Source organism: Oryza glaberrima, chromosome 6 (genome assembly GCF_000147395.1).
Source record: "Oryza glaberrima chromosome 6, OglaRS2, whole genome shotgun sequence".
NCBI classification, from domain to species: domain Eukaryota; kingdom Viridiplantae; phylum Streptophyta; class Magnoliopsida; order Poales; family Poaceae; genus Oryza; species Oryza glaberrima.
This window is the reverse complement of record NC_068331.1, coordinates 25,590,272-25,614,796: the sequence shown is the minus strand read 5'-3', so window position 1 is coordinate 25,614,796 and position 24,525 is coordinate 25,590,272. Positions and strand designations below refer to the sequence as shown.

General features: G+C 40.7%; 2 protein-coding genes across 2 annotated transcripts; one reads left to right on the top strand and one right to left on the bottom strand.

The window, feature by feature from the left end:
• Positions 1-8,634: 8,634 nt before the first annotated feature.
• Positions 8,635-12,419, top strand: LOC127777042 (uncharacterized). The gene is made up of 6 exons (XM_052303552.1): positions 8,635-8,671; positions 9,150-9,246; positions 9,479-9,558; positions 9,696-9,772; positions 11,870-12,022; positions 12,153-12,419. The coding sequence occupies exons 1-4, from the start codon at positions 8,635-8,637 to the stop codon at positions 9,764-9,766; spliced, it is 285 nt and encodes a 94-aa protein (XP_052159512.1). The 3' UTR covers positions 9,767-9,772; positions 11,870-12,022; positions 12,153-12,419.
• On the bottom strand, positions 10,164-13,910 carry LOC127777326 (AP2-like ethylene-responsive transcription factor AIL5). The gene is made up of 9 exons (XM_052303904.1): positions 13,602-13,910; positions 13,185-13,476; positions 12,824-12,906; positions 12,657-12,665; positions 12,458-12,546; positions 12,145-12,218; positions 11,852-11,902; positions 11,093-11,169; positions 10,164-10,987 (listed from the first exon to the last, which is right to left on the bottom strand). Exons 1-9 carry the CDS (start codon positions 13,714-13,716, stop codon positions 10,374-10,376), a joined length of 1,404 nt encoding a protein of 467 aa, XP_052159864.1. The 5' UTR covers positions 13,717-13,910; the 3' UTR covers positions 10,164-10,373.
• Positions 13,911-24,525: the final 10,615 nt, after the last annotated feature.

Genomic DNA, 24,525 nt, shown 5'->3' with positions numbered 1-24,525 from the left:
GAGACATATAAAATTTGTATATTAAGAATGTAGCCTAAGGTTTGCCTCGGACTTGGTCTTATTCTGGGTCCCGGGCTCACCTTGGACCTTGTAAGTCCTACACTACTTAGTGAGAGAAGCATAGAGACATACAAGATCTACATCTTAAGAGAAGTAGGTTAAAGTCTGCCTCAGACCCGGCCTTGTCCTGGGTCTCAGGCTCACCTTAGGGCACGACTTCAGGACCGGCCAGGGAAACGGGCATGCGCCACGGGCTGTTGTGAAGCAGTCCTCTCCTCCATAAATGAAACAGGTTTATGGGGAGCCCCAGCAAGTCTGGAGCTGAAAGGACGTGGACAAGACACTAGCACTGAGTTATTAGCACTGGTGGCACTTTGGACGCGTGTCGTGCATGCCCTGCGCCACCTGATTAGGCCAAACGGGCAGAAGCAGAACCGTGGCGCTGTTTCAGGCAGTTTAGGTTCCACCAGGCCCACCACTCGCCATGTGGTGGGCTAGCTGGCACAACCCAGCTGTCTCGGACAGAAGCTCGGGTGCCCAGGGTAACACAGGTTTTGAATCTCAGTAGGTTACTCGAAGACTGTGTAAGGGAACCATCCGACATTGATAAGACGACTGATAAGACAAGACAAGAAAGTAGATTAATGGCACTGTGAGCCCCTCCTTAGTTTATAAAAGTAAGGGGACAAGCTAGATGAAGGGTTGGATTTTTTTTTGACCAGAACTTCTTGTTTGTAGCATGAAAAGGCATCCCTTGTTCTTAGCTGATTTGAGAAAAACAACGAAACCAACAGAAGAGTAGGGTATTACACCCCCGGGTGGTCTGAACCTGTATAAACTCTAGTTTATCTTGCTCTACGGGGAGGTCAGGCCCCGCAAACCTTCTCTTTTTTTTAGCTTTTCCGTCATCTTTCACTACTAACCCCTTGGTCGAATCTTCGAACCAGGGAAGGGGTCTCCACTTCCCGCTATCCGAGGAATCGCCCCCTCGACACATACCCTTGTTTTTTTTTAAAAAAAATTTTCTTATAAGAATATCATCCTGCCCATATCCACTAAACTCCAGGAACACTCAACATGGCTTTGTTAATACATGCAGTCTGAGATATCTAAGAAGTGCAATCAGCTAGGAGTACTACCTTGGCACATGACTTCCCAAGTGCAAACAATTGCTAGCAGTGTGCTAATGCTGTAGATTGCCCTGAAAAGATATGTGCGTGAGAGAAAAATCAACACATTTTTCCCCATTGAATCATGTAAATCAAATTAGATTTTTAACACCGTGACTTCATTAGTAATAAACCAATTGCAGAAACACGATTTTTTCATATTTCTCCACATAGGTAAGTATGTACTCTCTCCGATTTAGCAAATGTTACTGTAGCACCATATTGTCAAATCATGAATCAATTAGGCTTAAAAGATTCGTCTCGTAAATTAGTCGCAATTTGTGTAATTAGTTATTTTTTAAGCTTATATTTAATACTTATTACATATGTTTAAACGTTTGATGTGAGAGGATGTAAAGTTTTGAGATGAGATATACACAGGGCCTAAATTCAATGTCGTAGGCTGCAGCTGCACAGCACCGCCATTCGATTGCACTTGATTTTGGACTTTTGCGGTGTAAAATACTCCTGCTACAGAAAGCCCCAGTTACCGCTGCACAGCACAGTTGGCCTCCCGGGTGCGTACGCCTTCCATAGTTGGATTGCGTCAAATCTCAATACGCTTTCGACGAGCCATTACGAATTTCGTCAACACGCCTCTTAAGTCACATAACCCTTCGCTTACGAACAGACTAAAAAAAATCCTTCGGCGCGAAGCCTTCTCTCACTCCCAACCTCCACACGCCGCGGGCGCGCGCGCGGCGCGGAGCTCGTCTCGCCTCCGGTCTCGAGGATCTCCGCCGGCGAATCACCCCCGATTCCAGCAAGGTGCGCACGAATCCCTTCCCCCCGCATCCCTATCTCAAGGCAACCACCGATCGGATTCGCTGAATCGAGCGGAAATAGCGGGCAAATGGGCTTGGGTTTGTTCGCGAGAATTTTTGATGACCTATTCGCGAATCAAACGTTACTCCGCAGCAATGGGTAAGCGAGGGGCGAGGTTTGTAGATTGGAATCGCAAATTCCCGTGGATCGCGCGTCTGTGATGTGGTTTAGGGTTTATGTGGGCGGTTGTTTGCGATACTGAGTTCTGATCATGAAAGGCTCTCAACCGGCCAAAAAGGTTGTTTCAGTTGGAGTTGATTTGGTTGGCCCGGATCGAAATTATAGCTTAGATTCTTTTACAGGATGATGGATGCAAAATGGCTACTGCTGTGCAGCATGCGTGATTTTTTAGTATGAATTTTTCAAATTGGGGGCATTTTTGGGTTGGGATTATCACTAACTTTGGCGATCTGTACTGCTTGCACATCCCCAACTTAGTAATCAGTATCATCTTGTTGTATCTGTTTTCCACTACGATACTGTAATTTGGTAAAACCACCTCACAGAATAGCACAAAACATTAAGAACCATTGCATAACAGTGTCTTATGCAACTAGAGTATTACAACCGATTTTTTGTAAACTGATTCTTTGTCTGTGATATATGGGCTATGTGAACGATAAGCTAGTAGTAGTGTAGGGCGTAACCGTGTAAGACAAGCAGATTAGGAACTACTGTGATGTATTACATTTGGACTAGGATGACAAACACATGAGGATCAACGTAATCAAGCTAGTATATAAAATCAAAATATCCTGTCTGCGAAAAATATTTCCAAGTGTCCTTTATTGATCCTACTATGGTCTATGAGCGAGGATGCCTTATATCAGAAACACCATTTCTTTTGAATGGCATATGTTCTTCACAGAATCTTTATTTTGCTTACCAAGTTTATGCTGACATTATTTTACAATATGTCAATGGTTTATTCAGCAGATATGTTCATCTATTGTCCTGATTTAGTTCTTAGATAAGATATGCCTAGGCCTAGTTATTACTCCTTGTTCTAACAGCATCTTGGATTCGACTTGCAATCTATGTTTGGAACTTCCATATAGCAGCTTTTCACTTGAGTAGGATGCAGATTATTCATCTTTGATAGTGATGCGAGCCATTTGAACTAATCATGCTGCTTCACAATTGTGCAAGGTTACCAGCAGGTTGTAGCAGTTAGATGGTGCACCTCTTAAATATTTAGAAACTGTTACCTTTATACTGGTGATCAACTTATGTTTCCATTTTTTAGGATGAAATCAATCAAGGAATCCAGCAATCAAGAGGTGAGGAAGGTGCTCACATATGGTTTTCATGACTCAAGAGTTTCAAAACATGCCAAGCAGGTACATCTTGATTTACACTTTTGAAGATAGACCTAGTTCAACTGCAAGATATGGATATTTTCCAGCAGTTCTCAGTTCTCAGAGTCCAGATACTGTACTCAGACCATCCTTACGAATCATAACTAGCATGGTTTTCTAGGACCATGTGTGTTATTGACTACGGAAATGAAAATAGTGATGAATTTGATGTGCTTCTTGGGGTTGAAAGTACTAGATCGATGTCATGTATTCTTCACCATGTCTCTAATGAGTTCATTCTTTTATAAATCGGAGTAGGCCGAAAGCTACTGCATGAATATAGCGAAGAACATCAAATATACGGCTCTTTGATTGACTGGAATGTCTGCCTTTCTAATAGACACATAGAGGACATTTGAGCACCTACTTTTCATCAACCTTTCAGTTTTCCTTTTTTGCCTTTTCAGTGTTTCTTGTTTCCTCTTTCTTGGCATCACAGTAGCAGCACAATATTACCATGGTATAACTTGTTTAGTGTGTTTTGTTGTGCCAGGCTAACCAGAACATTGTGTTAACTGATACTCCTACTTAAGAAGACTTCTCAGAATTTTATCTAGAGTAACACAAACAAGTATAAACTTATTGCAAAAAAGTAAGTTGATAAGCCTTATCATTGTTGAAGCAGTGCCTTAACGTCAAATGTCACCAGCTGAATCATTTTCCCATACTTTTCCTTATGCATGGGTCTTGGTGATGTTTAATTTAGTTGAGATACATCTGAAATCTTTTAATTTTCAGATGTGCATAGTTTGAATTAGTTAGTAACTGTTAGTATGTCAGTCCAGAACCCCATCTGATTATTTTCTACAGTCTGTACTCTGTAGACAAACTGCCATGTATGTATATGCTTTTTAATAACTTAAACCAGGAAAATTCCTGACCTTCAAAATTGTGAAGATGCGAGCACTTAAAAACAGATGAAAATGAACGATCGCTGTATATTTTCAATTTTTATTTTAAATTGCAAGATTCAGTTCCCTTGCTAATTCTTCTCTTTCACTACATTTACCTGAAGTCACCATATCATCTTCATCATCCTAGGACATCTGGTGAGTAGCATCTTTTCTATGTGTTATTGAACATCTTATTTTGGTACTATCCAATGATAATGATTCTTTTGAAGAAAAAGGATCATGAGTTTACCACGTGTGCTTATAGAGCATCAAGCTGATTTGTCCATTTTCTAGAAGAAAATCAATTAAAGAGACTAAAAGTACATGCTATTCTTGCATGTGTGTTTAACTGTTTATTATTAAACCATCAAACCATCTGCATTTTCCATAACAGTCTCTCACTGCGTTTGGCCCAAGGAGATTGTGAGAAAGTTTGTTTCGTTTTCCGTGTGCACGTTTCCCGAACTACTAAATGGTGTATTTTTTGCAAAAAAAATCTATACGAAAGTTGCTTTAAAAAATCATATTAATCCATTTTTGAAGTTTAAAATAGTTTATACTCAATTAATCATGCGCTAATGGCTCATCTCGTTTTGCTTATCTTCTCAATCTTCTCTTTTCCTCTCCTCTCAAACTCACAACTTCATAGACTAGTTGCAGTGGAGTATTTTTTTTTCTTTGATATGAGAGCATATTGATTAATTTGCCTTACTGTACATGAGTTTGGAGTTCCTGTATGTCCTTATAAGTTATCCGGTTGGGGAACTAGGAGAGGTATCAGCCTATCAGGTTGAAATGAGCTACTTGCTAGAAATTCCTTAAAAGAACATGACTTCCAGTTTTTTTTTTAAAAAAAAAATCTGAAAATATAGCTATAGGTGTGGTTATTTTTTACACTTTTATTTCCATGCAAAATTTTGCTAAGAAATTTAATTTCGTTTATGGGATAAAAGGGGCAATTTATTAGTGCGACAGAAAAGGAAAACAAAAGTACACATTTGACTTTTCACATCATTACATCTCTAATTCGTCATGTTCTTTTCTCATTAACAGGGTTGAATTTGTTGGCGAAATTTGCACTGGCAACCTCACCTGTAGCTCTGATTTTTTGGAACAGAAATCTGCCATGTCTTTTTTTTGTGTTAAAACGTTTCCAACAAGTAGCCCATTTCATCTATTTGGAATAGAAATCTACATATGCACTTGAGGAAGTAAGGGTCCAAAGATAGGTTGATGGGCTCACATATTTTCGAGCTGAACTTTTTATATGAGTAGATGTGGGGAGGGAGAGGGATGTGGTGTAGGATCAAATATCTAAATCACCAACTCAAATATTTAAAGTAGTGAAGGATACATCATTTACAAAGCTTAGACCCAGAAGAGTATGGCCGTGTTTAGTTCGTGCGCCAATTTTTTTTTTGGAAGTATACGGACACACATTTGAAGTATTAAACGTAGACTAATAACAAAACAAATTACAGATTCCACCTGTAAACTGCGAGACAAATCTATTAATCTATTAAGCCTAATTAATCCGTCATTAGCAAATGTTTACTGTAGCATCACATTGTCAAATCATGGCGTAATTAGGCTCAAAAGATTCGTCTCGCAATTTACATGCAAACTATGTAGTTGGTTTTTTTTGTCCACATTTAATGCTCCATGCATGTGTCCAAACATTTGATGTGACGGAATTTTTGGAAGTTTGAAGGGAACTAAACACTGCCTATATTCCACCAGATAGCACAAGACCAAACACATGACCTAGAGATTATTAACTGAAAAATAGCCTAAAGTGTACCTTTCAGTCGACTTATTTCAGAACATGTCCTTGAGCACTTATACTAACCTACTATCAAAACCAATTTGCATATATCCGGAGTAAGTTATCTGTCAGAACCAGCATTCCAGCAAACAACTATCTTGACTCAGGCCTGGTCATCGAGCCACCTGTATATATGTTTCCTAAGGAGCCAAACCTAGTAGTTGACTCTTCATTGAAAAGTTTTTATCAGACAAAATCACATATTTTCATATCATCTGGAAAGCGAGTCCAAGTCTTGACAAGTCAGTAAAATATCTTCTGTTGAGTTGAGTAATGATTATTACAATCTGACAAATTAAACTCAGGCTTTACAATTTTAATTCCATATCTTGACAATTATATGCCAATATTACTTTTTGTATTTAAATAGCAAGGTTTGGTTCAAAAAGACCGTTAGATGCATTATCTTTTTTGACTGAAACCATTGCAGGGGGTGTCCCGCAATTAATATAGACTTATGTACAAACAGAAAACAAAAGAGAAGCAAAAATTACAAGCTAAAAGTTCTCTCTCTGGGCTTTTAAGTCTATTCAGGATTACCTGGTCAAGGTGTAACCCTTTGTTAAAGAATGTTTGTATTTAACTACTGCCATATGTGGTCATAGTGCTGTTGTCATAGAGCTATGTTCTGCAAACACTAAATCAATTATGTGGGAACATACCTTTGGAAAATGGACAGTCTGGGAACCAATTATGGACAATACAGCATTGTGCACTCAAAAAAATAGTTGACTTCAGATCCACCATTAGTGCTATTGGGACCTACATCCAGCACTGTGTGATGCATGTAGTTGCACGCTACAACAGTAATGAAATCTTTAAACAGCTTTTTAGCAAAATATCCTAAAAACTGTTAAATTTAGCTGAAAGTGCTTCTCTTTTCTAATGAAATGGCATGCAATGCTCTCGCCCATTCTCAGTAAGAAATAATTAGTTTGCCCTGTGACCGTTTCAAATTCAATAGGTTTATGGAGCATTGCACAGTCAATTAACAAAAAATCAAGCACAAGCGTCTGAGATTCTTCTAGCAAATCTGACTATAGATTAATAGCTGGTTAATCTAATGTATAATCTTTGTCTTGCATGAGGCACGCGCTAGTACATTATTAAGACCCATGAACAAAATGCGCACATGTTTCACTTACATCCTGGTCCTAGTGCGGAAAGGTAACACTAGAATGTCGTTGAATCTTATTATAAGATGTCATTTGGTTTGGAACTTTTCAGTTCACTTATTTTGAATCTTTGACTCTGTTCATCCTGGGAAGTTTGGATTACTGTCTTGTTTACTTATTTATGTGTAGTATCTACTAATTTTGAATTTAATTTTCCAGTGCTGTTTCCTTCTTCTTATACAATTACTCAACGAGTATCTATTCAAACGCATGAATACATTTGCATGATTTATGCTTGCATTTAGCATGCTCATGTAAATTTGATCCAAGAAAATAGATATAAGGTTATAAGATGAAAGAAGAAGTCACGGAAACATGGCATATTGACACCATTTTAATCTCCTAATTATAGTTTGATTCATCAGTGCCTTTTTGGGGTACAGCTTGTATGATGGTTGGAGAGCCACTCAATTGAAATTCCAGTGCCGACAGAACTTACAAATTACAAATGTGAAACATGACAAAAGGGGCAACCAACAAACAACTCTTTCTAAAACCAAGGGAAAGGCTCCGCACATACAACCAAAGGAAGGACCTTTTTACAGTGCTGTATTTGACTAGTGACCCACTTTGCCAATCATCTTTTTCTAAGCTAAAAGGGTTCACCTGCCTTAATTTATGGAATGTTGGAACGCAAAAGCAGTAATGAGAGAATCTGAATGGTCTGAATCAGTTTATGTCGAAAAAAGACATCCTAAAGTATATTTAGCAGATAGCCGTTTTAGTTTTGTCTTGCTGGCTGTTGTCAGAAGTTTAATTTTTTTATACAGTATAGGGTTCCATATTGTTTTTTTTGTTAGAAAAGGTTGGGTTGGCAGTGTTTTTCAGTAAAATAATTATATAAGTTATATTTTGCAATTCCTGGTAGTTACTTGAAACTCAAATATGTCAACATGCATGAACATTCAATTCAAATCTCTTGTTGATTTCTGATATTATGATTACTGCCCTAATGTTGCACCTTGGTCCACCCTATACCACCTCGTCTGATATAATTCTCCAAGGGTCCTTGTAACCAGTGCATAGCCTTGGTTGTTAGAAATTAGACACAGCCTTTGGATTTACGCCAATCTGTAAATAATTCAGCACGCTGATACCTTGCAAGTTGTTGTAACGCACAGTCCTATGTGATCAGGTTTAATAATACCATTTTGGTTACTTCTTCCCTCATTATGATGTTATTGGCAGTAACTATTCCCTTTTCTTCAGCTTTACTTTACCTCTGGTAACCATTGTTTGGATTATGCTATTTGGTCAAAGGATTGTCTTGTTGTCTCTATGTACATTGAAGGAGCTGTTGATTGTAGTAAATTAAGAGAGATATGCTAGGATTTGTGAGACTAAAGGGGGACGAGTATAGAAAGAAGGAAGGCATGCAAACCTGCAGCCATGCGTGAGGCAACGTGGTTCCAGTTCGTAGATAGTTGTGAGGAAAACAGTTTGGTCCAATGGTATTAACATGTGGAAATATGGAACAAGTTACTAGCCGTACATATAGTCCCATACTTGATGATAGCCTCATTTTTTGACTGGTCAACTGCAGAGAGAGATAGTTAGGGAGGTAATTAGCGCTGGTTGCGTCTTCATGCATTAGTCCCCCCAGCAAGCTTATCAAAAGGAGTGAATTAAGTAGTAGTTTTAGGTCCTCATGGGCTAGATAGTCTACAAATGCGTGCGATGTCCCCAGTAAGAATCTTGAAAGCTAGCTAGTCTTGGCATCTTAATGGTTGTAGTACTGCTTGTCCTTTGATCCCATGTGGGATCAACACTTCACTTTATTCCATGTACTGATTAATTCCTGTAAATTTACAGAGCAAATGAGATCATTAGCATTAATATCATCTGCATGCAGCTATTTCCTATTGTTGTGTGCTTTATGTTTTTTTGACAAGAGAACATTGCAGGTGACACTTGGTGGCTCCTTCTGCATTTTTCATCAAATTCTGAAAGTATTAATAAGTTCTCAGAGACGCCACCTGCTGTTCAACCAGTTGAAATAGAGTAAGATTTGTGAACTTCACTAATATATACTGACAATTTGACATTATATATATAGATATGAATCTGATAAGACTAAGCGATGTCCCTTTGGTTTTTTTAGATAATGAGACATGTCCTTTGATGTTGCAGGAGATTGTTATCGTGTGCCTTGGATAAGATTGTCTTGCGGGTGCAGAGGATAGTTAAATGTCCTTGTTGACTGATTCTATTGTGCTTAATTCCAATTATGCAGTGCCCAGCTGAGTTCTTTCACCGTTGATGTTCTTTCCGATCTCAATGCATTTCACCGCTCCACCGTTCATTCCCTTCAAGGTATGGGGATCACTGCTGTTGAATGTGTAAATGATTTTTTTATCATTACTGTTTGTGTTACACGTGTTTCTTCAGCCTACTGATATATTTAATTTCATATATCTAATGTTGCTATATGTCCGTCTGATTTTGTGCAGGTGATTCTTCAAGGTATCTACAGTTCTACACTATTCTGAACCCTGGCGGATTCCCCCGCGACAAAATTTGACTTCAAGTATGCACCATTATCTAATTATCTTGAAAGTTCTTTTACTGTTATTCACCTGGCATGGAAATTCGAAACGTTTTCATATAGATGGATACACATTTTCAAACACACGTATGTTGTACTCCCACCGTTTCATATTATAAGTCGTGTTGATTTTTTTTCTAGTCAAATTTTTTTAGATTTGATTAAGTTTATAGAAAAAATTAACAATATCTACACCACCAAATTATTTTCGTTAAATGTAATATTGAATATATTTTGATAATATGTTTGTTTGGGTTGACAATATTGCTATATTTTTCTATGAACTCGGTCAAATTTAAAGAAATTTAACTAGAAAAAAACATCAAAATGACTTATAATATGAAACAAATGGAGTAGCTGACAATGGAACTAGTTAAAAAAAATGAGCTTGAATTAGAAACACTGGTGATACATGAGTTTCTCTGCTACAGGACTATGTCAGGGAAGGAAAAGAATAATCTTAAGGATGCATTGCATTGCATTCCTGCATGCATCAGCAGCCAAAACTTTTGATCAGTTCCATGTCAGTCCTAGGCCTACCACTCGTTTCAGCTAATGAAGCTAATAGAGCCAGTAAGTCCACCTACTCCATCCCAAACAAATAGTTGTAGAAGTGGGGAGCCGTGCTCGTGTTACTCGCCACCCATGTCCCGTTGCTACCGGTGGAGCCCCCGTAGAGTGCTGATCCAGAAGTCATAGCTGCTGCAGCAGCATAAGGAATGTTGTTACCTGAGTAGCTGTTGCTCTGCTTGTTGCTGCTGCCGCCGTTTTGCTGCCTCCCCATCGCTGCGCCGGCGGCTGTGCCCCATATGGCGCTGCTGCTGCTGCTGTTGCTGTTGCTGCCGCTGTGGCTGCTTGTCCCCATTGTGAAGTCCACGTTCACGCCGGAGGAGCAGCCGTAGGTGTCAAATGCAGAAGCAGGAAACTGCTGCTGCTGCTGCTGCTGGTGGTGGTAGTGCAGGGCAAGGAGGGACCAGTAGTCCTTCTCCGACGGTGGCATGGCAGGCGACGGCAGCGGCAGCGATGGGTCAGAGGGGAACTTAGAGGCGCGCGTGGCGGCTCCGCCGCCGACCGGCAGGTCGCTGTTGAGGATGCTGTCGACGTCGTAGCGGCTCATGTCGAAGTTGGTGACGGCGTTGAGCCCCCTGAACTTGATAGCGGCAATGTCGTACGCCTCGGCAGCCTCCTCCTGCGTGCCTGCGCGCGGTGCATGGGACATTTAGGAAAATTTGCCAACAACCATGCATCTCAATGGTCTTAGCGTTTGTTTATATGTATTTGAAAAGATCGAGGCTAGCTTACTGAAAGTGCCCAAGTACAGGTCCTTGTTTCCGGCCACCCTGCCGATCCTCGCTTGCCACCGGCCGTGCTGATGATGTCTGCACTCCAAACATTAGGCTCCCATTGTCACAGTTTTTTTTTACTAAGAAAAGAAAAGAAAAAGAAGAGCGGCTCTGAATGCTGCAACTTGATACTAGAGTTCAAAAACTAGAACTTCTAGAATTTTGTCCCCAAACTAGTCGCATGCCCGTGTGGTATAACGGAATTTATAGAACGTGGTTTAATTTGATATGGGAGATAAGGTTTTAAATTTTTTAATTTTTTTTTCTTGGCTAATCACGGATGCACCGGTTTGTTTCTGTAGCGGTTTTTTTTATACACAGGATAAGGGAAGAGAAGGAGGACTAATGTTTTTTTTACCGTAGTATAGGATGGGGAATATCTAGTGAAAATTAACAATCGAATAAGTGAAAATCCATGAAAGTCGTACCTACAAATTCTTTAAATTGATGAAAAAATTATTGGAGATAAATCTAGGCATAAAATTCGTTTGTACTAAATCTCAAATCTATACTCAACTTTTAGGTGAAAAGAAAAATTTTAGGTTAAAACAGATCTAGTTATTATAGATTTTCATTTATTTGATGGTTTTCACCGAATATGTGACCCAGCAGAATATACTTACCTAGTAGTAGCTAGTGCTCCGAATGATGCAACTTGATACTACCATACTAATAAGTATTTCAGGGTGATATTTATTGTTGTAACTCAATCTTATACCTTGTTACTCCTCTGTAGATGGAAGCCCCTCTTGAGAAGCCGCTGCTCTTCCTGAAAAAAAAAGAAAACAGAGTAGGAACCCACACAATGAGGTCAACATGTGACAAGTGTGAGAACAGTAAAAGCAGTGCGCAGCCGTACGTGCACGCACGCGTACACGCGTATGGCAAGGTGTGTACGTGGAAAAGGATTGTTTCTCCTAAGCATGTGACTCTCTGGATTACTGCTGCTTCTCCAAAATAAATAAATAAATAAATAAATAAACTTTCCGGATGACTACTGTTTCGTCTCACCTGCGCAGCGACGCGATGAACTCCTGCCGCGTCATGGACTTCATCTCCTCCAGCTCCGTCTCGTAGTTGGCAACCTACAGTCATCGATCGGTGCAGGTAAATTTATCACTAGGTAAGTACGAATGTACGAGTACACGTATCGTAGTACATCGTATAATACATGTATGAACGTTGACTGTATATAACTAGTACTCTACTATCTCATCAGCGACCAGGATAAGCACATACATGCATGCCATATGTGTAAAGATCGAATAATGTATTAATTGATGGGGCTGGCAATAATAAGTTGACTGTTGCAACAAGTACTTACAGGGAAGTTCGTCGTGGTGGTTGGACCCCAGTACTTGAGGGCGGCGAGGTCGTAAGCTCTTGCGGCCTTCTCCTCCTTATCATAACCTCCTGAAAGTTTTGTTTAATCCCCCAACTTTTACAGTAAGTCTCAAGGTGAACGAATGGAAAAGAAACTAACTAATTAAGATATATAGATGTTGCAAATAATGACGACATACCTAAGTAGACTGATGGAGTATCATCACCGGCGGTCCGCCAACAGGCGAGAAATTAGGTTGGAGAAAAGCAGGTACAAATGTTAATTAGTGATCAACAATGTAACGTCCATATGATAGAATTTGCAGATTAATTTGTTGGATATGGGTTATGACACGCATGCACAAACCTTGGCGGCCTTTGCGGCTTTGGCCTTCCCGGCGGCAGCTATTGTCCCACAGGTGCGCCTCGTACCTCCCCGTCCACCGGTGCCTGATGCATTTTCCCAATACCCAACATCGCTTATCAAAAACTTGATTATATTATTTTTCAGCTCATTGTCATGCTTGCATGATTATTTTTAGCTATAAGTTAAAATGACATTTTAACCATGAACGACTACTAGTGTCGTTAGTGTACTGCTAGTAGTATAACTAACTACATGCATGCATGCACCTAGCTATTTGGGCGCTGTGAGAGCTGGGATCGAGTAGCTAGATTAGATAGATAGATCATCTATGGATCCATGTGTTATCGCAAAATATATATACCTAGTGACACCACGGTAGATGGACGTCCGTTGCCCGAACGTCTCGGCGGTCCTCCTCGCCGGATCGGCCAGCTCCGCCGCCGCGTCGGTCGCCATTGCGATGGTCACCCCGCCGGCGTTCTCAGGCGCTGGGTACCGGCGCAAGAACCCGGCGGCGATGCTGCCAAGCTCGCCGCAGCTGAGCTGATCCTCCGGGGCAGCTGCCGGAACGGCGGCGACGGCGCCGCCGCCTCCGCCTAGGCCGCCGAGGAAATCCTCCATCTTCGGAGCGCCCTCCGCTGGCCCCTCCTCTCCTACACCAGAAAACACAGAAAAATAATGATACTTAGTGATGATGAACACATGGCATTAGTTTAGCAAACATGCATGCACATGAAAGATTATGAATAGTGCATTATTTGAGATGCTCATATATTACCAAGTGGAGGTGCAGATGTGGTAGAGAGGGCCTCAAGGAGGCCATGGTGGTAGTTGTTAGAGAGGGAGAAGGAGAGCCAATGGTGAGGATAAGCCGAGCTCATGTCCATGTCCATGGCGATAGATATGATCGATGCGCCGATCTTGAAGAGCACTTGACCAGCGTTTGTTTGAGCTTATGAGAGGGAAGGATAACTATAAAGCTATCGATCGATGTAGACCAGTGTTGTGCTAAGGAGAGAATGAGAGAATACCCAAGTGTGTGTTATATATAGATTGGAATGAAGTTGAATGTGCGACATACACTGCTGAGTAACATGAGTGGCTGACTGCTAGCTACTCTCTCTCTCTCAGCTGTCCACAATTTGTGCATTTTGGAATTAATGTTACATGCAATTGCTGGGCTGTAACGAATACGTCCAAGAACTAGAGAGGAGAGAGGAGATAGAGGGAGAGCACAAAGGCCAAGATGAGTTTGATTAATTTAAAGAGAGTGATTTAGGGATAAGAGCAAAGTAGGGAAATACTTTAAAACCTAGCCTTGTTTTGCGAATCTAAAGAGGAGGAGGTGTGAGTAGTAATGGTCGACAACGTGGAGGCGTTTCATGGGGTCCTATGGGCGGTCTCCTTGACCAAAATGGAGCTAGGCCGCTGTTCCCTCGCATGCAGCCCTAGCTAGCTTGCTTTTTGTTTGCTCTCTACGCTAGTGGAGTTAGAGCACGTACAGGAGCAGATTATAAATAAGCTATAAACATATTTTAAAAAGATAAAAGATGATAGAGAAGAACAGCGGGCTACAAACTTGTAGCTAGCTGTAGCATAGACTTTAAAATACATGTGTACATGATAGGTGGGATCAGACAATATAAAACTATTATATAAATTAGCTATTAAATTAACTATAAATAATTAAAGCCAACAGTTGGCTATACTGTTAAACTTGCTCTTAGTACTACCGTGGAGGAGCAGCAGCAGTCTGTATATTGGATTCCGCGCAGATGATCTGAATTTTGTGAAGTGTGAACACTCCCCACCATATTGCAAGTTGCAATCCTGAGTTCTGACGAATAGATAGCTGCCATAATCTGGGTACGTAGCTAGACTGACTCATGGACAGTAGTTCTACTGTCCAATACTTGGAGAAATGCAAAGTCTTCACAAAATGGACATTCTAATCAACAGCAGTTTTGGAGGGAAATTTTGATTAGTTTGTTACACACAAATATCATCACCTTAGGTTCATAGTATACTATTACCATTGGAAAACATGGTTGCACTTTAGTGTGTCACTCAAATTTTACATTTTTCCAGTTACTAAGCCTTTGTGCATTGTAACAGTCCATACCAATGGAATGGGGTTCAAGGTCCTTATTGGGGATGGGCTAGGAGTTTCTTTACTGGTTCTATCTTGCGGTGGGAGGAGACGGAAGGAGAACAACATTGTTTTTATATTAATAAAGATATACCATTCTGTTATGTGCTTTGAGAGAGTGATAGTGTTCATAGTGAACAGAGAATGGCTAACAGTGTGATAAGGGTGTTATTTTGTTTAGCGGGTTTCATGAAAAAAGATAAACAAGACATACTTCTAATATTAGTGAATGGAATAGCATAAAATTGAATAATATGATCTCTTTAGTGGCATTAAAGTGTACCCATAACTTTCTATGGTATAAAGCTAAAGTCATAATTTTTCAGCGTGACCAAATCATTTTTGCCTTTTTCAAATACTTTTTCGCCAAGCCCTTTTTCAAATACTTCCATGATGTGAAAGAGGGAAACAACCGTCAGTTTTTGACTAGTTTTGGAAATGTTTGTGGGAAAGCAAGTTACGGGCTGCTCACATTTGTTTCAAACGGAACAGTTAAAGGTGAGTTGGGCTATATCTATAGTCAACATAGTATCAAACGGCAAAGGTTAATAACCATTTTTTCAGAAACACATTCTCCCCAAGTGTTTATTTGCACACCCATCGTTATTGGATATTGGCACATGTATGTCTGAGATTGATATGATGTATATATATATATATCTTTATGATCTCCTGGGAAAATGATATGCATATCCTTGCATTCAAATAACTTAATTACATAGTGTAAAATCAAAGGTGTTTTTGATTATTATTCTGTGATGAACAATTGGGCATTGGAGATTATTGGTTTTGTTATTTGGAATCTTTTCACGAAGTGGTTTTGAAGATGATTGGATTTCACAAGTGACCGCAGGTTTATCATTTTATGTGACCGGTCAGACCGGGCAGGTGTTGCCGGTCAGACCGGCGTGTAATGTGCGGTCGGACCGGCCAGCCCGCGGTCTGACCGGCCGACACTGTGTCGGTTTTGATTTCGGGTTGTTTATTTGGATATCCGAGTTTATTTCATGATTATGGCTTCTAGATGGATACTATACGTATGTAATACTGTTGTTTGCTACTAATGAGTCAAGTTGGAGATAGCTTGGTCTCGGAATATGATTTCTTTGTTTGTTCCATGTGTAGGTGACTCGATGTCTCGGGAGAGTATTTGCGGTGATGGACCGGGAGTCGGCTTGGGGATAAGGCGATGTCCGTGGTGGTCAGAGATCATGCGGGATACTTAGGCTAGAGTTGATGCACGTGGTTGATGGAGATTTCATATGGCATACGATGGAGATATTGTGTGCGTATGGGATGCAGAGTCGAATTTGGAAGGAGTCCAAATTTAGTACGATTGGTTATGTAAAGTTTCTTTCTTGTACTAGAGGGTTTCCTAAGGTGTTTTAGGACTCTTAATATGAGTTTGGTTCGTGGCTTTAGGCTGCCTACCTCATGTATAAATAGAGGGGGAGCGTGAGGCTTCTTGGTATCGCTTTTAAGAGCAATTGAGTTGAGTTTTGAGTTAGGGTTCGAGTTTAGTCGAAATTTTTGTAAGGAGTGCTGTTGGTGCACTTTGTAAACACAGAGAGAATCAATAAAGTCGTCATCCACTTTAAGAGTTCTTCGATTTATGTTTACCGGGTTTCGGCGGTCTAACCGGCGATCTACCAGTGATCAGACCGGCAGCAAGCGGCGGTCAGACCGACGGCATACGAGCGGTTAGACCGGCGGCAGCAGCAGGCGCGGCAGGCGACTTTGATGGTTTGATCGATCAATCTACATCGGTCAGACCGACGTTCATCAGGCGGTCAGACTGGCTCAACACCTTCGGTCAGACCGCGATCCATCGATTTCGAGGGTAACTTTTATTTCCGCTAAAAGTTTTCGGTTTTTGGGTATACCAACCATTCACCCCTCCTCTGGTTGGCTTAGTTCTTGTGATTCGATCCTACACTTAGAATGAGCAGTACTTCCTGATTGAATTAAGGATAAATGGTCGATGGCCAGCTGCCATTGAAGAGCGACTGTGTTTTGTGGGGGAACACGAAAAGGTAGCAAAAAAGATCATAAGCAATAATGCATGGCACATGTACGTTCTGATCGTATCAATCTCGGGTCATATATCGCTAGTTGGTCCATGATCTATGGAGTATATACTACTACCTCCTGAATTCTGATGCAAATGTAGATCTGCACATACTATCATGTAATGATGGTCGAGTCTGTCGATGTTACAGCAGCACAGTCCATCTCTTAGAGTCTATCAATTGAATTTCTTGACAGGAAACATTCAAGAGATGGTGACAAGCGCATCTGTATATGATTCTTGGCAGAGATAGAAGCATGTTCACGTGCTCTGGAAGTATGGAATTAGTCGGCCAGAAGCTGATTACTGCATCTACGACTTGACAAAGGTTTTAGAGGTATATATACGTCTTTTTCTCCCATACAGATAGTTATACATGTACATGTTATATATATGTTTTGTATGCACAGTGCTTGTCTAGTTGTATGGGATGCATAGCCAACTGTATGCGATAGAGGACTATTTATATCAGCTGCCTATTATTTAATTTTCTCTATCCATGCATCGATATTTGACATATATGATCCAAACAGCTCGATCCTGCACCATTTATTTTTTCAGACGAAACTCTGTAATTTAAATACAACTAAGGTATGCATCTGCAAAATATACACAATATATCCTCCATAAACCAAAGTCATATATAGTTGACGCAATCTTCCTTTGTTTCGTCCTATAGACAAGGAGAATCCTAGCTTCATATGTCCGGCCAGCAGCAGCAACTACGGGCAATGCTGCCTGCCTGCCATTCAAGTAAGCATGCCTTTTTCACCTGATATATATGCATGCCCTGAAAGAAGAATTATCACGTCTAAGACATGTACTTTCTAAGCTTAATCAAATGAGATGAACTCAGTAGCTAGTTTTCCCCTCCTCACATAAAGTACAATATCTATCAATGTCTCAATCCTGATCAGCTAGCAGATTAATACACGCCCATATGTATATTTAACTTATATATATATCAACCAACCTAGATAATATTATCTCGCAGTTGTGCTAAAGGACTTTCTAGACTTGTCACTGTTCATATAGATGCTGTGGCTGCGTCTCATTCGGCCTCGGGGATACGACACATGCTGGGTTTTAAGGACATGTAGAGGTCTGGACGCGATGTATACAAATCTGCCGGCTTGCCTGCTTAACTGTGTATGCATGTAGTAGTTTTTTTTTTTTTTGGGTGGGATTGGAGGATAACAAAAGCATGTAGTAGTAGAGAGGTAAGCTTAGCTGCATATGATCTGTATGGTGTAGATTTTCTGGTCCTGTTTAGTTGGTAAAAAATTTTGGCCTCGCATGTTACATCGAATATACGGATACACATTTGAAGTATTAAATGTAAGTTTAATAACATAACAAATTACAGATTCTGCCAGGAAACATCGAGACGAATTTATTAAGCCTAATTAATCTGTCATTAGCAAATGTTTACTATAGCACCACATGTCAAATTATGGCACAATTAGACTTAAAAGATTCGTCTCGTAATTTTCTGGCGAACTGTGTAATTGGTTTTTTTCTATATTTAATACTTTATATATTTGTTTAAATATTTGATGTGATAACATGAACAATTATATTATAGGAAGGTATCGAATAAATGGGAGGTTTATTAGATTAGATTAAAATATTATCGGATAGTCTTCGTCTTCGCATGACTGCATGTGGACATTCAGGGCCATGCATGCATGTAGCTTGTAGGCGTACATGCACGCCATTATCTGGAGGTCGTGATAGACGTCTTGTCACCCTGACATGTTAGCCAACAAGACAGTTTAGAGGAGAAACAGTGGGCTGGGGGATGACGTGATCTGAATTGCGAATGTCTAGTTTGTGATATCATGAGTTCAACCTGATACGTAGATGGTTTTTCAACGAAATCCCACCGGTATAAGCTTAAGCATGCACCGTACAACTCGTTAACGTAGTTCTTTGGTGCATGAATACATTAAATTGTTTTATTGGAAAAAGTACGAATTATCTCCTAAACGGCTAAACCCAAAAACCAGACATCACTCACCCTAAACTTTTAATACTGGACGAATTACCCCTCTCGACCCAATCTAGAGTGGTTTTGTCCTACGTGGCGTACGCGTGGTAATCTAGACAACATTTTCTCCTTTTTTTAATGGTGGGCCCACCTATCATATATACTCTCTCATCTCCTCTTCCCCTCTTCCTCTCCCTCTCTCTCGGCGCGCACGACGGCGTGTGGCGGTGACGGTAGAGGGCGGCAACGTGGCGGCGGGAGGGAGGGCAGTGCCGGCAGCGGTTTTGGCTTCGGCAGCCACGTGGCGGCGGGAGGGAGGGCGACGAGGCAGCAGGGGAACACTGGGCGGTTTGCAGTGGCAGCGGAGCTGGAGCTCGCGGGAAGGAAACAACAAGGGCTGGAGCCGGACCGCTAGCCACACACGCATGCTCCCGCGTCGCCCTCCTCAACGGCGTCGTCGGTCGCTGTCGCCGCCGCCAAGTGTCTGCTCGTGCGCACGCGGCGCCGCTAGGCTTGGAGCGTGATGGCGTGTTCCGTGCATGGACGATGACGACGAGTAGATTGGTGACATGCGGTTGCAGTGGGAGGAGAGGAAGGAGGCATCGCCGCCCCACCCGCGGCGGCCGCGTCATTTGTCGATGAGGACCAAGAGGTCGGAGAGCGCCTTCCGCCTCCGCCATCGGCTACCCTGGTGAGCTCCGCCTCCTCTGCCGGCCGCCCGCTCCACCTCCGCCTTAACCACCCGCTGTCGCCGCCAGCGCCCGCCTCCGCCTTAGCCACTCGCTGCCGCCGCCAACGCCCGCCTCCGCCTTAGCCGCCTGCCCACTCCGCCTTTGTCTTAGCCACCCACGTCCGCCATCAGCCACCCACTCTACCTCCGTCTCAGCCGCCCTCGCCCGCCCGCCGCCATTCTCGGTGCTGCCGTGCTGGTGAGGGGAGGGAGAAGAGAGAGAGGGGAGGAGAGATTGGGATAGAGATAGAGTTGAGAGAGATAGAGAGGGGTGGGGAACTAACAGGTGGGGAACTGACAGGTGGGGCCCACCATTTTTTATTAAAAGAATTGCTGACTAGACTGCCATGTAGGACCAAAACCACCACGGATTGAATTGAGGCGGGGGGGGGGGGGAGTTATTTGTTCAGTTTGCATAGTTGGGGGTGAAGGATGTCCGGTTTTGTGGTTTAGGGGGGTAATTCAGTTGACCGTGATAATTCGTGAGGGTAATTGGTATATTTTTCCTATTTTCTTTTGGGCGGTGGGGAGGTGTGGAGGAGGAGGGAGTTGGGGCTGTAGTTTATGATTTTTCAAATCATGAAATCTGGCTCAATTGAGCAGAAAAGTTTCTCCCACAACCTCCCTCCAAAAAGGTAAAAAAGAAGGGTTGCGTTTTCTTCCCAAAAGGTTCTCCCGAAAGTTAGCTGCATGCTATATGTTGCATATATACGTGCACACGCTTGTGTGATAATTTAAGTATCTAGATTGAATTATCGCGTGATCTTTGTCTTCGCATGGCTGCATGTGGATATTCAGGGCCATGCATGCATGTACGTCTGCTATTAGTTCATTCACTACTATAAAAAATCATTTTTACACGCAGTATTATCTTTCCATACGAGAGCTAAAAGAAAAATCTTAGGGTCATGGATCGTCCGTGAGAACCTATTTTCAGTTGGTTTCTTAAGAAAACTACCTATAAAAATAGGTTTAATTTTGCGGGTGGTTTCTCTAAAGAATCCCTCGCATATTCATGATTTTTACACGCAGTTTCTTAAGACAATCACTTATAAAAATGGAATGATTTTAATGGTGGTTCAAGGGAGCTAGAGCTGATAAAAATATATTTTTACCGGTGATCCTTTAAAAAACAAAAAAAAATACAAATTCGGAAGATGACAATCATTTTATGAAAATTGTAGTACTCGACAAGATCTATAACTTTATAACTTTGTAGCCGAAAACTTTTTCATTTAACAATGTTTAGGCGGCTAAATATTTGTTACAAACTCTTAGATCCATTCTTGGAAAGAAATTTTTGAGTTTTTTCAAACGGCCTTGGATGGGTATGTGTTCTATATTAAAAGCCACAACATTTTCATATGAAGTCGGATGATGTCAAACTTTGTATAAAAGTTGTATTCCTCGACAAGATCGATAACCTTGTAGTTGAACTTCTTTTATTTGAGATCATTTAGTGGTCTAAATATTCATTACAAACTCTCAGATCTATTTTTTAAATCTTTTTTAGTTTTTCATCATAGTTGTAGAGCACGATGTGGTCTATAAGTTTGCAGTTGATGATTTTTTTATTTGATGTAATTTAAAGTGTAAAATATATGTTACTATCTCCGTCCTAGAATATTAGAAGTTCTAGAGTTGGACACGATTATTAAGAAAATAATCAGTAGGTGGAATTAAGTGGTGGAAGATTGTGATTGGTTAAGAAGTAGAGGTAGGTGGGAGAATTGAATGGTGGAGGGTTGTGATAGGTTGAGAAGAGAATGTTGATGAAGAAGTTATATTTTGAGACAAATTCTAAAGACAAAAAAATGTTATATTTTGGGACGGAATGATTACTGGTTTTAGGAAGGTGAAGTCCAGATATAGCGTACTCTCTCCGTACTCGTAAAGAAAGTCGTTTAGCACAATGTTTAAGTCAAACCTTGGGAATATAAATCATGAATAACTCCTTAAGTTGTTGAGTTTAAAAATATAAAAATTATATGAATAGATTTGTCTTGAAAAATACTTTAATAAAAGTATACATATATTATTTTTCAATAAATATTTTTATAGAAATAAGAAGTCAAAGTTGTGTTTTGAAGACTGTATCACTGTTCAAAATGACTTTCTTTCTTTACGAGTGACTTTCTCTACGAGTAAGGAGGCAGTGCAGTACATCCTACGGTCACAACTCACAAATGCTGTGAGATTTAAGGAAGCTATGCGCAAAGTACGAGGTACCATGTCTGAATTCTAATAATATGGGGCATGCAGGAAGCAGGATCCTAAATCCAGAGTGCTAAAAGATTTGGCTCTAACTGCGGGGGCCTCCCTCTTGCTGCGTTCAGTTCTTAAAAGATTTGGCACCAGGGCATCATAAAGGAGAGGGATCGGAGACAATAGCATGCAGCTCATTGTGCCATCCATCACAAGCACGGAAGAAGAAAATGCAGAGGACTGTGCACGTGCATTAGGCATGTTTTTTGCTATTGGATCTTCATATATCAAATGAACTGTGTGCTACGTTAACCTTACACAGTAAATCGTACGTACACAGCGCTTTGCAGAGTAGTAATTAAAACCGGGACTGTGGGATTAGTGTTTTCGCTTCAGTACAAGTACTGCATTTCACTGTGGCCCTCTGCACTGTAGGAAAGGATCCACATCCACGTATGCACACTCCTCCTGTAGCTCTCATCAAAATCTATATATTGATCTCTGTTAATCTATATATTGATCTCTGTTGCTGCTTCTAGGCGGTACATACTTAATAATTGGGAGATGCATTTTTGTGATTTCATCCCTCGATTCATACGATATCTTCTCATTGTTTCATGTACTTGAAAGTTATTATTATTTTTTTAAAAAAATGACAAGATAAGTTAATATTAGACATGTTACTCCATAGACTTCTATAAGCTGTAATAAATATAATTGAAACTAATATAATTTGATCTTGTATGACAAAAGTAACAAACTATTATATGTATATTCATGGTTGCATTTGTTAACATTGTTACAACTTGTAGAAGTGTAATTTGAACTTGTTTGCTTGTAAAAGATCGAATAAATTTTTTAAGTATTAATCTATTTTATTTTAAAAAAATAAAAAAAATGTTAATAACTATTCAGGGATTAAAGAAATTTTTGGTACTTGATTGACCTAATACTATATAAGTACATATTTATGTACTCGTTTGTTTGTCTTTTTTTTTCTTTTCACAATGTGGACATATGAATGCATGGTACCCGTAGATGTGCGGACACGCACATAGATTTGTGTGGACTCGGACACGCATGCAGCTTTCGTTGCTGCCTTTTTGCCTACTTCCTCCGTTTCATATTATAAAATTTTTTAGCATTCTCCATATTTATATATATATATATTAATGAATCTAGACAACATATATATGAATGTGGGCAATGCTAGAAAGCCTTATAATATAAAACGGATGGAGTAGCTAGCAAAATTTCTCCGGGACGTGTCGCGCGTCTGTACACGTACGTACTGCCACTACTGTACGTACGTGTACACAGACGCGTGAGTACGTACGATCATCGTATCTATGCATAGATGTACACACGTCGTACGAATTAACGTCCGCATCGCATCTATATGCGCCGGTGTGGTACGTACACGTACGTCCTGCCTCTGTACAGCGTCGGTTCGCATCTTGGCGTCGACTCTAGCCAGCAACAGCGTCGGTGTGCATCCACGACGAAACTCGTCTACAGGTGTGTTTAGTTTGGTTGAAATTGGAACAATGTAACGTAAAACTTAAAAGTTTATGTGTGTATAAAAGTTTCGATGAGATGAAAAAATTAAAAGTTTGAAGAAAAATTTTAGAACCAAACACGGCCGACCACTAGTGATCAGAAGCGGTGGATGCACGACGAGCTGCAGCTGCCTCCAGTAGCGGTGGCGGTGAGCAGCGGCAATATAATAATCTGAGGCAAATCCATGGTGCGACGGCGCCATGCATGCCTGAGAGACGTACGCGATGGGGATCGACGGCGGTGGCACCCATGCCGGCCGGATCGATCTGGCGGCGTTGGACTCCATCTCCTTCTAGCTTCTTCGTCAATCGATCTCCAGATCAACACATGCATGCGGGAGAGTTCGGGTGCCGGATATTCTGTCATTTTTGTTCTATCATCGATCGATCTTGTGTGACATTTTGTGATTGATTCAGTGTTAAAAGATTTTTATTTCACTTCCGTGCGTTGTTTGATTTGATCTACTCCCAGAATACCTGTCATTTTAGGATTCAAATTTTGTCCCCAAATACTTATCACTATAGAATATTAGTTGTCCCATCAATCACTTTTTATTCAAATATTTTCCCCCTCAATAACCATTTCATTTTTCACCATGCATTATTTAATGTGGGGTTTATTATAGACTTTTATATTAAATCTTAATCTATCCTGAACAATTTAGAATGATGAAGTACCTATTATATGACGGAGGGAGCATTGGATTAAATGCTGGAGTAGATTCATTTAGTGTTTTTTTTTTCTCGATCGATTCATTTGGCTGCTTCATTCTGATGCTGTAATCATTTGACTTTGTACTCGGTATATTTAGCTGCTTTTTTTTTAAAAAAAAACTTAAGCTAACTAATCGGTGTCGGTTATAATATTCCGACCCTAACTAAAGTCGTTTTCTGTAGCAGTGAGTAGGAAATTAAGACGCAGGAGGGCAGGTTGACATGCATGGCGTGTACGTCGACAAGTCTTCTCAGGCACATGACACGTACGGCCTGGCAAGTGAGTG

What these genes read in the sequence shown, in the direction of transcription:
- LOC127777042 (XM_052303552.1), top strand. Translation starts at nt 8,635, where the DNA reads ATGCGTGAGGCAACGTGGTTCCAGTTCGTAGATAGTT. An exon ending in GTTCCAGTTCGTAGATAGTT is followed by an intron (nt 8,672 to 9,149) that starts GTGAGGAAAACA and finishes AGAACATTGCAG; the next exon opens with GTGACACTTGGTGGCTCCTT. An exon ending in GTTCAACCAGTTGAAATAGA is followed by an intron (nt 9,247 to 9,478) that starts GTAAGATTTGTG and finishes CCAATTATGCAG; the next exon opens with TGCCCAGCTGAGTTCTTTCA.
- LOC127777326 (XM_052303904.1), bottom strand. Translation starts at nt 13,716, where the DNA reads ATGGACATGGACATGAGCTCGGCTTATCCTCACCATTGGCTCTCCTTC. An exon ending in CACATCTGCACCTCCACTTG is followed by an intron (nt 13,477 to 13,601) that starts GTAATATATGAG and finishes TTTCTGGTGTAG; the next exon opens with GAGAGGAGGGGCCAGCGGAG. An exon ending in CCTGTACTTGGGCACTTTCA is followed by an intron (nt 10,988 to 11,092) that starts GTAAGCTAGCCT and finishes CACCGCGCGCAG; the next exon opens with GCACGCAGGAGGAGGCTGCC.